General features: G+C 42.0%; 1 protein-coding gene across 1 annotated transcript in view; it reads right to left on the bottom strand.

Annotated features, from left to right (window-relative positions):
- Nucleotides 1–13,365, bottom strand: part of LOC148451042 (plasma membrane calcium-transporting ATPase 2) — a gene marked incomplete at its 5' end in the record, with an annotated part of 455,435 nt that overhangs the window by 405,759 nt on the left and 36,311 nt on the right. Inside the window, 2 exons of the mRNA XM_088462347.1 lie at nucleotides 132–257; nucleotides 336–593. Of these exons, the coding sequence (XP_088318473.1) occupies nucleotides 132–257; nucleotides 336–593 (384 nt within the window). The remainder of the gene's footprint in view (nucleotides 1–131; nucleotides 258–335; nucleotides 594–13,365) is intronic.

The raw sequence follows: 13,365 nt of genomic DNA, 5'->3' as shown, positions 1-13,365 counted from the left end.
CACCATACACAGGGCTATTACCTGATAGCGGCATTGCACCATACACAGGGCTATTACCTGATAGCGGCATTGCACCATATACACATATCTATTACCTGATAGCAGCATTGCACCATACACAGGGTTATTACCTGATAACAGCATTGGATCTTTATCTACAGATTTGCGGACTTGATCAGACTCTCCGGTTAGGGAACTTTCATCAATTTTCAAGTCATTTCCCTGAATAAAGAGCCCATCGGTTGGGAGTAGGTCACCTGGGAACACAGAAGGGACACAGGTCATATGTTATCTCTGGAATGAGAACTGTACATGGTGCCAGGGGATACACCTACCATATTTAACTTGGGCTATGTCACCAACCACAAGTTCAGCCACCGGGATCTGAATGACCTGGCCCCCACGGACCACCGTAAATTTCTGCTCCTGTTCAATCCGGCTTTGGAGGCCTCGGAACTGTTTCTCTTTGCTCCAGTCATTGAAGGCAGTGACAAATACAACGCAGACGACCGATAAGAGGATGGCGGCACCTTCTATCCAACCTGCTTCAGCTTCCCCCTCATCTTCTGCCCCAGCTGCTGCTCCCCCACAACCTGCAATAGGCACAAAACCAGAATATTAGGGTCTTCTCCTAGAGCCATCAGTCCTGCAATAAGCTCACACACAATGGACGCACGTGGCCGGCACACTGGACACCGCTGGACATCTGACTTTCTATCGCTGCACTTTTCTCTACTGCAAATCTGTCCTTAGTGTCCAGCATTGCCCATAGTGCAGTTTATTTAGTGCCCAGCATTGCCCATTGTGCAGATTAATTAGTGTCCTGCATTGTGTAGTTTATTTAGCATCCAACATTGCCCATTGTGCAGTTTATTTAGTATCCGGCATTGCCCATTGTGCAGTTTATTTAGTATCAGGCATTGCCCATTGTGCAGTTTATTTAGCATCCAGCATTGCCCATTGTAGTTTATTTAGTATCCGGCATTGCCCATTGTGCAGTTTATTTAGTATCAGGCATTGCCCATTGTGCAGTTTATTTAGTATCAGCATTGCCCATTGTGCAGTTTATTTAGTATCAGGCATTGCCCATTGTGCAGTTTATTTAGTATCCAGCATTGCCCATTGTAGTTTATTTAGTATCCGGCATTGCCCATTGTAGTTTATTTAGTATCAGACATTGCCCATTGTGCAGTTTATTTAGTATCAGGCATTGCCCATTGTGCAGTTTATTTAGTATCCAGCATTGCCCATTGTGCAGTTTATTTAGTATCCAGCATTGCCCATTGTGCAGTTTATTTAGTGCCCAGCATTGCCCATTGTAGTTTATTTAGTATCCAGCATTGCCCATTGTGCAGTTTATTTAGTGTCTCTCCATTTTACACCAGACTCCAGATGGGTCATTTTTAGATCTGTACAAACTATGAGGTCAGAAGGGGAATGCACCTACATTGTGTAGACACAAAAAAAAAAAAAACATGCCGAAACCTTTACTGTACAGTGATTCCATGCATGCTGCATTATTACAGACCCTGGCTTTACTGTACAGTGATATCCTTCATGCTGCATTATTACAGAGCCCGGCTTTACTGTACAGTGATACCCTGCATGCTGCATTATTACAGAGCATGGCTTTACTGTACAGTGATACCCTGCATGCTGCATTATTACAGAGCCTGGCTTTACTGTACAGTGATATCCTGCATGCTGCATTATTACAGAGCCTGGCTTTACTGTACAGTGATACCCTGCATGCTGCATTATTACAGAGCATGGCTTTACTGTACAGTGATAACCTGCATGCTGCATTATTACAGAGCCTGGCTTTACTGTACAGTGATACCCTGCATGTGCATTATTACAGAGCCTGGCTTTACTGTACAGTGATACCCTGCATGCTGCATTATTACAGAGCCTGGCTTTACTGTACAGTGATACCCTGCATGCTGCATTATTATAGAGCCTGGCTTTACTGTACAGTGATACCCTGCATGCTGCATTATTACAGAGCCTGGCTTTACTGTACAGTGATACCCTGCATGCTGCATTATTACAGAGCCTGGCTTTACTGTACAGTGATATCCTGCATTATTACAGAGCATGGTTTTACTGTACAGCGATATCCTGCATGCTGCATTATTACAGAGCCTGGCTTTACTGTACAGTGATACCCTGCATGCTGCATTATTACAGAGCCTGGCTTTACTGTACAGTGATACCCTGCATGCTGCATTATTACAGAGCCTGGCTTTACCATACAGTGATATCCTGCATTATTACAGAGCATGGCTTTACTGTACAGTGATATCCTGCATTATTACTAGGGGTGTGCACCGGCCACTTTTCGTGTTTTGTGTTTTGGTTTTGGATCTGGATCTTTCTTCGTGTTTTGGATCTGGATTGGTTTTGCCAAAACCACCCTTCCGTGTTTTGGGTTCTGGGTTTTGTGTTTTGGATCTGTATTTTTTTGAAAAAAAGCATAAAAACAGCTAAAATCACAGAATTTGTAGGTTTTTCTGCTCCTATGCTATTATTAACCTCAATAACCTTAATTTCCACTCATTTCCAGTCTATTCTGAATACCTCACACCTCACAATAGTGTTTTTATGTCCAAAAGGTTGCACCGAGGTAGCTGGATGACTATGCTAAGCGACACGAGTGGGCGGCACAAACACGTGACCCATCTAGGCGTGAAACTGCAGTGGCAGACAGGATGGCATTGAAAAACTAGGCCCCAAACTGTACATAATGCAAAGAAAAAAAAGAGGTGCAAGATGGAATTGTCCTTGGGCCCTCCCACCCACCCTTATGTTGTATAAACAGGACATGCACACTTTAACAAACCAATCATTTCAGCGCCAGGGTCTGCCACACAACTGTGGCTGAAATGATTGGTTCGTTTGGGCCCCCACAAAACAAGCTGGCAATTAATCTGTCCCTGCACAAACTGGCTCTACGGAGGCAAGATGTCATCCTCATCCTCCTCATCCACCGATTCCTCACCCTCTTCAGTGTGTACATCCTCATCCTCACAGACTATTAATTCGTCCCTGCTGGAACCACAGGTCCCTCTGTACGTTCTGGAGGCTGGTCTCCCTGGAAGAGTTGATAATTCATTTTATGAACATCATCTTCTCCACATTTTGTGGAAGCAACCTCCTACGCCTTTCGCTGACAAGGTTCCTGGCTGCACTAAACACTCTTTCGGAGTACACACTGGAGGGGGGGCAACTCAGGTAAAATAGAGCCAGTTTGTACAGGGACCTCCAAATTGCTTCTTTTTCCTGCCAGTACAGGTACGGACTGTCTGACATGCCTACTTGCATGCTGTCACCGATGTAATCCTTTAACAGACAGACGCACACTTGTCGCTGCTGCTTTGAGGATTCAAGTGCGGCTACAGCCCACACAATTCACAAAGACAGAAAAAAAAAAAGTATATTTTTATTGTTTGTGGAGCACACTTTGAGGGTTACACCACCCTTTAACAGACAGACGCACGCTTGTCGCTGCTGCTTTGAGGATGCAAGTGCGGCTACAGCCCACACAATTCACAAAGACAGAAAAAAGAAGAAGAATATTTTTATTGTTTGTGTAGCACACTTTGAGGGTGTCACCACCCTTTAACAGACAGACGCACGCTTGTCGCTGCTGCTTTAAGGATGCAGGTGTGGCTACAGCCCACACAATTCACAAAGACAGAAAAAAGAATATTTTTATTGTTTGTGTAGCACACTTTGAGGGTGTCACCACCCTTTAACAGACAGACGCACGCTTGTCGCTGCTGCTTTGAGGATGCAAGTGCGGCTACATCGCACACAAGTCACAAACACATTAAAAAAATAGTTTTTTATTTTTTGGAGCACTTTGAGAGTTACACCACCCTTTAACAGACAGACGCACGCTTGTCGCTGCTGCTTTAAGGATGCAGGTGCGGCTACAGCCCACACATTTCACAAAGACCGAAAAAAAAAGAACAATATTTTAATTGTTTGTGTAGAACACTTTGAGGGTGTCACCACCCTTTAACAGACAGACGCACGCTTGTCGCTGCTGCTTTAAGGATGCAGGTGCGGCTACAGCCCACACATTTCACAAAGACCGAAAAAAAAAGAACAATATTTTAATTGTTTGTGTAGCACACTGTGAGGGTGTCACCACCCTTTAACAGACAGACGCACGCTTGTCGCTGCTGCTTTAAGGATGCAGGTGCGGCTACAGTCCACACAATTCACAAAGACAGAAAAAAGAAGAAGAATATTTTTATTGTTTGTGTAGCACACTTTGAGGGTGTCACCACCCTTTAACAGACAGACGCACGCTTGTCGCTGCTGCTTTGAGGATGCAAGTGTGGCTACATCGCACACAAGTCACAAACACATTAAAAAAATATTTTTGATTTTTGGAGCACTTTGAGAGTTACAACACCCTTTAACAGACAGACGCACGCTTGTCGCTGCTGCTTTGAGGATGCAAGTGCGGCTACAGCCCACACAATTCACAAAGACAGAAAAAAAAAGAACAATATTTTAATTGTTTGTGTAGCACACTTTGAGGGTGTCACCACCCTTTAACAGACAGACGCACGCTTGTCGCTGCTGCTTTAAGGATGCAGGTGCGGCTACAGCCCACACATTTCACAAAGACAGAAAAAAAAAGAACAATATTTTAATTGTTTGTGTAGCACACTTTGAGGGTGTCACCATCCTTTAACAGACAGACGCACGCTTGTCGCTGCTGCTTTGAGGATGCAGGTGGAATCTAGATGGGATTTGGAACCGGGGACACACTACCTCCATCAATTGTCTAAATCCCACAGCACTAATGTCGGATACCGGACGCACGTCTAACACCAACATAGCAGTCAAGGCCTCAGTTATACGTTTTGCTTCAGGATGACTGCTGTCGTACTTCATCCTCATCGCTAGGGACTGTTGGAGGGTCAATTGTTTAGTAAAAGTAGTGATGTTCCTACTTCCTCTCTGGGATGATGAACAACTCCCAGCAGCAGCAACAGCTCTAGGAGGAAGTGGTTCTTGATCTTTCCCTATTTTATTTTTATCGGAGAAAGTTTGGTCCTCCATTTATGTTATATTGATATATATACGTGCGGCTAAAGCGCACACAAACACAGAAAATATTTTTTTATTTTTGCTGGAGAGTAGTGCACTTTGTGGGTTACACCACCCTTTAAGAAATGAGCCAGCCGGCTCTTTACTTATGGGACACAGGCGCACGCTTGGCGCTGCTCCTTTGTTGATGCACGTGCAGCCACAGTGCACACAAGTCACAAACACAGAAAATATATTTTTTTTGGTTTGGAGTGTACTTTGGGGGTTACAGCACCCTTTAACGGTCAAGCCAGCCGGCCCTTTACTTATGACACAGGCGCACGCTTGGCACTACTTTGTTGATGCACGTGCGGCTACTGCGCACACAATTCACAAACACAGAAAATAATTTTTTTTTTGGTTTGGACTGGAGTGTACTTTCGGGGGTTACAGCACCCTTTAACGGTCAAGCCAGCCGGCCCTTTACTTATGACACAGGCACACACTTGGCACTACTTTGTTGATGCACGTGCGGCTACTGCGCACACAATGCACAAACACAGAAAATAATTTTTTTTTTGGTTTGGACTGGAGTGTACTTTGGGGGTTACAGCACCCTTTAACGGTCAAGCCAGCCGGCCCTTTACTTATGACACAGGCGCACGCTTGGCACTACTTTGTTGATGCACGTGCGGCTACTGCGCACACAATTCACAAACACAGAAAATAATTTTTTTTTTGGTTTGGACTGGAGTGTACTTTCAGGGGTTACAGCACCCTTTAACGGTCAAGCCAGCCGGCCCTTTACTTATGACACAGGCGCACGCTTGGCACTACTTTGTTGATGCACGTGCGGCTACTGCGCACACAATTCACAAACACAGAAAATAATTTTTTTTTTGGTTTGGACTGGAGTGTACTTTGGGGGTTACAGCACCCTTTAACGGTCATGCCAGCCGGCCCTTTACTTATGACACAGGCGCACGCTTGGCACTACTTTGTTGATGCACATGCGGCTACTGCGCACACAATTCACAAACACAGAAAATAATTTTTTTTTTGGTTTGGACTGGAGTGTACTTTGGGGGTTACAGCACCCTTTAACGGTCAAGCCAGCCGGCCCTTTACTTATGACACAGGCGCACGCTTGGCACTACTTTGTTGATGCACGTGCGGCTACTGCGCACACAATTCACAAACACAGAAAATAATTTTTTTTTTGGTTTGGACTGGAGTGTTCTTTCGGGGGATACAGCACCCTTAACGGTCAAGCCAGCCGGCCCTTTACTTATGACACAGGCGCACGCTTGGCACTACTTTGTTGATGCACGTGCTGCTACTGCGCACACAATTCACAAACACAGAAAATAATTTTTTTTTTGGTTTGGACTGGAGTGTACTTTGGGGGTTACAGCACCCTTTAACGGTCAAGCCAGCCGGCCCTTTACTTATGACACAGGCGCACGCTTGGCACTACTTTGTTGATGCACGTGCGGCTACTGCGCACACAATTCACAAACACAGAAAATAATTTTTTTTTTGGTTTGGACTGGAGTGTACTTTCGGGGGTTACAGCACCCTTAACGGTCAAGCCAGCCGGCCCTTTACTTATGACACAGGCGCACGCTTGGCACTACTTTGTTGATGCACGTGCGGCTACTGCGCACACAATTCACAAACACAGAAAATAATTTTTTTTTTGGTTTGGACTGGAGTGTACTTTGGGGGTTACAGCACCCTTTAACGGTCAAGCCAGCCGGCCCTTTTACTTATGACACAGGCGCACGCTTGGCACTACTTTGTTGATGCACGTGCGGCTACTGCGCACACAATTCACAAACACAGAAAATAATTTTTTTTTTGGTTTGGACTGGAGTGTACTTTCGGGGGTTACAGCACCCTTAACGGTCAAGCCAGCCGGCCCTTTACTTATGACACAGGCGCACGCTTGGCACTACTTTGTTGATGCACGTGCGGCTACTGCGCACACAATTCACAAACACAGAAAATAATTTTTTTTTTGGTTTGGACTGGAGTGTACTTTCGGGGGTTACAGCACCCTTAACGTTCAAGCCAGCCGGCCCTTTACTTATGACACAGGCGCACGCTTGGCACTACTTTGTTGATGCACGTGCGGCTACTGCGCACACAATTCACAAACACAGAAAATAATTTTTTTTTTGGTTTGGACTGGAGTGTACTTTCAGGGGTTACAGCACCCTTAACGGTCAAGCCAGCCGGCCCTTTACTTATGACACAGGCGCACGCTTGGCACTACTTTGTTGATGCCCGTGCGGCTACTGCACACACAATTCACAAACACAGAAAATATATTATTTTTTTAGCACTTGGGGGGAGCACCCCTGATGGACAGAGCACCCCCTGGACAACACTACAGCACCTCTTTAGGACTGGGACACTGCACAGGACTTTGGAGTGGACACAGCCCCTATGGAGAACTGACTGCACAACACAGTCCAGCCAGCCCCTATGGACTTTGAAGTAGTGGACACAGCCCCTATTAACAACAGCAGCACAGCACAACACAGCCAGCCCCTATGTACTTTGAAGTAGTGGACAACAGCAGCACTACACTACACTACACTACACAGCCCTAACTCCCACCCTCCCTCTTCACTGTCCACAGCCGAGTGAGAAAATGGCGCCGACGTGGGTACCATATATAGGATCCAAAACCCGCGAGACTCGGAAGGCGGGATGATGACGTTTTGCCTCGATTTCAGATCCGAGTCAGGCGGGAAAAGTCGAGCCTGATTCGGATCGGACTCGGATCGGGGGGGCTCGGGGGGGTTCGGATTTCAGAAATCCGAACCCGCTCACCCCTAGTGTATACCCAGCATTAGTAATAGATAGACAGATATGTGACAGATAAGTGTATAGTGTATGCCTAGCATTAGCGATAGACAGATATGTGACAGATAAGTGTATAGTGTATGCCCAGCATTAGTGATAGACAGATATGTGACAGATAAGTGTATAGTGTATACCCAGCATTAGTGATAGACAGACAGATATGTGACAGATGTGTATTGTGTATACCCAGCATTAGTGATAGACAGATAGGTGACAGATAAGTGTATAGTGTATGCCCAGCATTAGTGATATACAGATATCTGACAGATAAGTGTATAGTGTATACCCAGCATTAGTGATAGATATGTGACAGATAAGTGTATAGTGTATGCCCAGCATTAGTGATAGACAGATATGTGATAGATAAGTGTATAGTGTATACCCAGCATTAGTGATAGACAGATATGTGACAGATAAGTGTATAGTGTATACCCAGCATTAGTGATAGACAGATATGTGACAGATAAGTGTATAGTGTATGCCCAACATTAGTGACAGACAGATATGTGACAGATAAGTATATAGTGTATGCCCAGCATTAGTGATAGACAGATATGTGACAGATAAGTGTATAGTGTATGCCCAGCATTAGTGATAGACAGATATGTGACAGATAAGTGTATAGTGTATGCCCAGCATTAGTGATAGACAGACAGATATGTGACAGATAAGTATATAGTGTATGCCCAGCATTAGTGACAGACAGACAGATAAGTGTATAGTGTATGCCCAGCATTAGTGATAGACAGATATGTGACAGATAAGTGTATAGTGTATACCCAGCATTAGTGATAGACAGATATGTGACAGATAAGTGTATAGTGTATACCCAGCATTAGTGATAGACAGATATGTGACAGATAAGTGTATAGTGTATGCCCAGCATTAGTGATAGACAGACAGATATGTGACAGATAAGTGTATAGTGTATACCTTACCCAGCATTAGTTATAGACAGACAGATATGTGACAGATAAGTGTATAGTGTATGCCCAGCATTAGTGATAGACAGATATGTGACAGATAAGTGTATAGTGTATGCCCAGCATTAGTTATAGACAGACAGATATGTGACAGATAAGTGTATAGTGTATGCCCAGCATTAGTGATAGACAGATATGTGACAGATAAGTGTATAGTGTATACCCAGCATTAGTGATAGACAGATATGTGACAGATAAGTGTATAGTGTATGCCCAGCATTAGTGATAGACAGATATGTGACAGATAAGTATATAGTGTATGCCCAGCATTAGTGATAGACAGATATGTGACAGATAAGTGTATAGTGTATACCCAGCATTAGTGATAGACAGATATGTGACAGATAAGTGTATAGTGTATACCCAGCATTAGTAATAGATAGACAGATAAGTGACAGATAAGTGTATAGTGTATACCCAGCATTAGTGATAGACAGACAGATATGTGACAGATAAGTGTATAGTGTATACCCAGCATTAGTGATAGACAGATAGATATGTGACAGATAAGTGTATAGTGTATGCCCAGCATTAGTGATAGACAGATATGTGACAGATAAGTGTATAGTGTATACCCAGCATTAGTGATAGACAGATATGTGACAGATAAGTGTATAGTGTATACCCAGCATTAGTGATAGACAGATATGTGACAGATAAGTGTATAGTGTATGCCCAGCATTAGTGATAGACAGACAGATATGTGACAGATAAGTGTATAGTGTATACCCAGCATTAGTTATAGACAGACAGATATGTGACAGATAAGTGTATAGTGTATGCCCAGCATTAGTGATAGACAGATATGTGACAGATAAGTGTATAGTGTATACCCAGCATTAGTGATAGACAGATATGTGACAGATAAGTGTATAGTGTATACCCAGCATTAGTGATAGACAGATATGTGACAGATAAGTGTATAGTGTATACCCAGCATTAGTAATAGATAGACAGATAAGTGACAGATAAGTGTATAGTGTATACCCAGCATTAGTGATAGACAGACAGATATGTGACAGATAAGTGTATAGTGTATACCCAGCATTAGTGATAGACAGATATGTGACAGATAAGTGTATAGTGTATACCCAGCATTAGTGATAGACAGATATGTGACAGATAAGTGTATAGTGTATGCCCAGTATTAGTGATAGACAGATATCTGACAGATAAGTGTATAGTGTATACCCAGCATTAGTGATAGACAGATATGTGACAGATAATTGTACAGTGTATACCCAGCATTAGTAATATACAGATATGTGACAGATAAGTATATAGTGTATACCCAGCATTAGTGATAGACAGATATGTGACAGATGTGTATTGTGTATACCCAGCATTAGTGATAGACAGATATGTGACAGATAAGTGTATAGTGTATACCCAGCATTAGTGATAGACAGATATGTGACAGATAAGTGTATAGTGTATGCCCAGCATTAGTGATAGCAAGATATGTGACAGATAAGTGTATAGTGTATACCCAGCATTAGTGATAGACAGACAGATATGTGACAGATAAGTGTATAGTGTATGCCCAGCATTAGTGATAGAGAGATATGTGACAGATAAATGTATAGTGTATGCCCAGCATTAGTGATAGACAGACAGATATGTGACAGATAAGTGTATAGTGTATATGTATACCCAGCATTAGTGATAGACAGACAGATATGTGACAGATAAGTGAATAGTGTATACCCAGCATTAGTGATAGACAGATAGATATGTGACAGATAAGTGTATAGTGTATACCCAGCATTAGTGATAGACAGATATGTGACAGATAAGTGTATAGTGTATACCCAGCATTAGTGATAGACAGATATGTGACAGATAAGTGTATAGTGTATGCCCAGCATTAGTGATAGACAGATATGTGAAAGATAAGTGTATAGTGTATACCCAGCATTAGTGATAGACAGATATGTGACAGATAAGTGTATAGTGTATGCCCAGCATTAGTGACAGACAGATATGTGACAGATAAGTGTATAGTGTATACCCAGCATTAGTGACAGACAGATATGTGACAGATAAGTGTATAGTGTATACCCAGCATTAGTGATAGACAGATATTTGACAGATAAGTGTATAGTGTATACCCAGCATTAGTGACAGACAGATATGTGACAGATAAGTGTATAGTGTATACCCAGCATTAGTGATAGACAGATATTTGACAGATAAGTGTATAGTGTATACCCAGCATTAGTGATAGACAGATATGTGACAGATAAGTGTATAGTGTATGCCCAGCATTAGTGATAGACAGACAGATATGTGACAGATAAGTGTATAGTGTATGCCCAGCATTAGTGATAGACAGATATGTGACAGATAAGTGTATAGTGTATGCCCAGCATTAGTGATAGACAGATATGTGACAGATAAGTGTATAGTGTATACCCAGCATTAGTGATAGACAGATATGTGACAGATAAGTGTATAGTGTATACCCAGCATTAGTAATAGATAGACAGATAAGTGACAGATAAGTGTATAGTGTATACCCAGCATTAGTGATAGACAGACAGATATGTGACAGATAAGTGTATAGTGTATGCCCAGCATTAGTGATAGACAGATATGTGACAGATAAGTGTATAGTGTATACCCAGCATTAGTGATAGACAGATATGTGACAGATAAGTGTATAGTGTATACCCAGCATTAGTGACAGACAGATATGTGACAGATGTGTATTGTGTATACCCAGCATTAGAGATAGACAGATAGGTGACAGATAAGTGTATAGTGTATACCCAGCATTAGTGATAGATAGATATGTGACAGATGTGTATTGTGTATACACAGCATTAGTGATAGACAGATAGGTGACAGATAAGTGTATAGTGTATACCCAGCATTAGTGATAGACAGATATGTGACAGATAAGTGTATAGTGTATGCCCAGCATTAGTGATATACAGATATCTGACAGATAAGTGTATAGTGTATACCCAGCATTAGTGACAGACAGATATGTGACATATAAGTGTATAGTGTATGCCCAGCATTAGTGATATACAGATATCTGACAGATAAGTGTATAGTGTATACCCAGCATTAGTGATATACAGATATCTGACAGATAAGTGTATAGTGTATACCCAGCATTAGTGATAGACAGATATGTGACAGATAATTGTACAGTGTATACCCAGCATTAGTAATATACAGATATGTGACAGATAAGTATATAGTGTATACCCAGCATTAGTGATAGACAGATATGTGACAGATGTGTATTGTGTATACCCAGCATTAGTGACAGACAGATATGTGACAGATAAGTGTATAGTGTATACCCAGCATTAGTGATAGACAGATATGTGACAGATAAGTGTATAGTGTATACCCAGCATTAGTGATAGACAGATATGTGACAGATAATTGTACAGTGTATACCCAGCATTAGTAATATACAGATATGTGACAGATAAGTATATAGTGTATACCCAGCATTAGTGATAGACAGATATGTGACAGATGTGTATTGTGTATACCCAGCATTAGTGATATACAGATATGTGACAGATAAGTGTATAGTGTATACCCAGCATTAGTGATAGCAAGATATGTGACAGATAAGTGTATAGTGTATACCCAGCATTAGTGATAGACAGACAGATATGTGACAGATAAGTGTATAGTGTATGCCCAGCATTAGTGATAGACAGATATGTGACAGATAAGTGTATAGTGTATGCCCAGCATTAGTGATAGACAGATATGTGACAGATAAGTGTATAGTGTATGCCCAGCATTAGTGATAGACAGATATGTGACAGATAAGTGTATAGTGTATACCCAGCATTAGTGATAGACAGATATGTGACAGATAAGTGTATAGTGTATACCCAGCATTAGTAATAGATAGACAGATAAGTGACAGATAAGTGTATAGTGTATACCCAGCATTAGTGATAGACAGACAGATATGTGACAGATAAGTGTATAGTGTATACCCAGCATTAGTGACAGACAGATATGTGACAGATAAGTGTATAGTGTATGCCCAGCATTAGTGATAGACAGATATGTGACAGATAAGTGTATAGTGTATACCCAGCATTAGTGATAGACAGATATGTGACAGATAAGTGTATAGTGTATACCCAGCATTAGTGACAGACAGATATGTGACAGATGTGTATTGTGTATACCCAGCATTAGAGATAGACAGATAGGTGACAGATAAGTGTATAGTGTATACCCAGCATTAGTGATAGACAGATATGTGACAGATAAGTGTATAGTGTATGCCCAGCATTAGTGATATACAGATATCTGACAGATAAGTGTATAGTGTATACCCAGCATTAGTGACAGACAGATATGTGACATATAAGTGTATAATGTATGCCCAGCATTAGTGATAGACAGATATGTGACAGATAAGTGTATAGTGTATGCCCAGCATTAGTGATATACAGATATCTGACAGATA

The sequence above is a fragment of the Taudactylus pleione genome, unplaced genomic scaffold, assembly GCF_031769625.1.
Source record: "Taudactylus pleione unplaced genomic scaffold, aTauple2 ptg001196l, whole genome shotgun sequence".
In the NCBI taxonomy this organism is placed as follows: domain Eukaryota; kingdom Metazoa; phylum Chordata; class Amphibia; order Anura; family Myobatrachidae; genus Taudactylus; species Taudactylus pleione.
The sequence above is the reverse complement of the archived record's forward strand: the minus strand, read 5'-3'. Positions and strand labels throughout refer to the sequence as shown.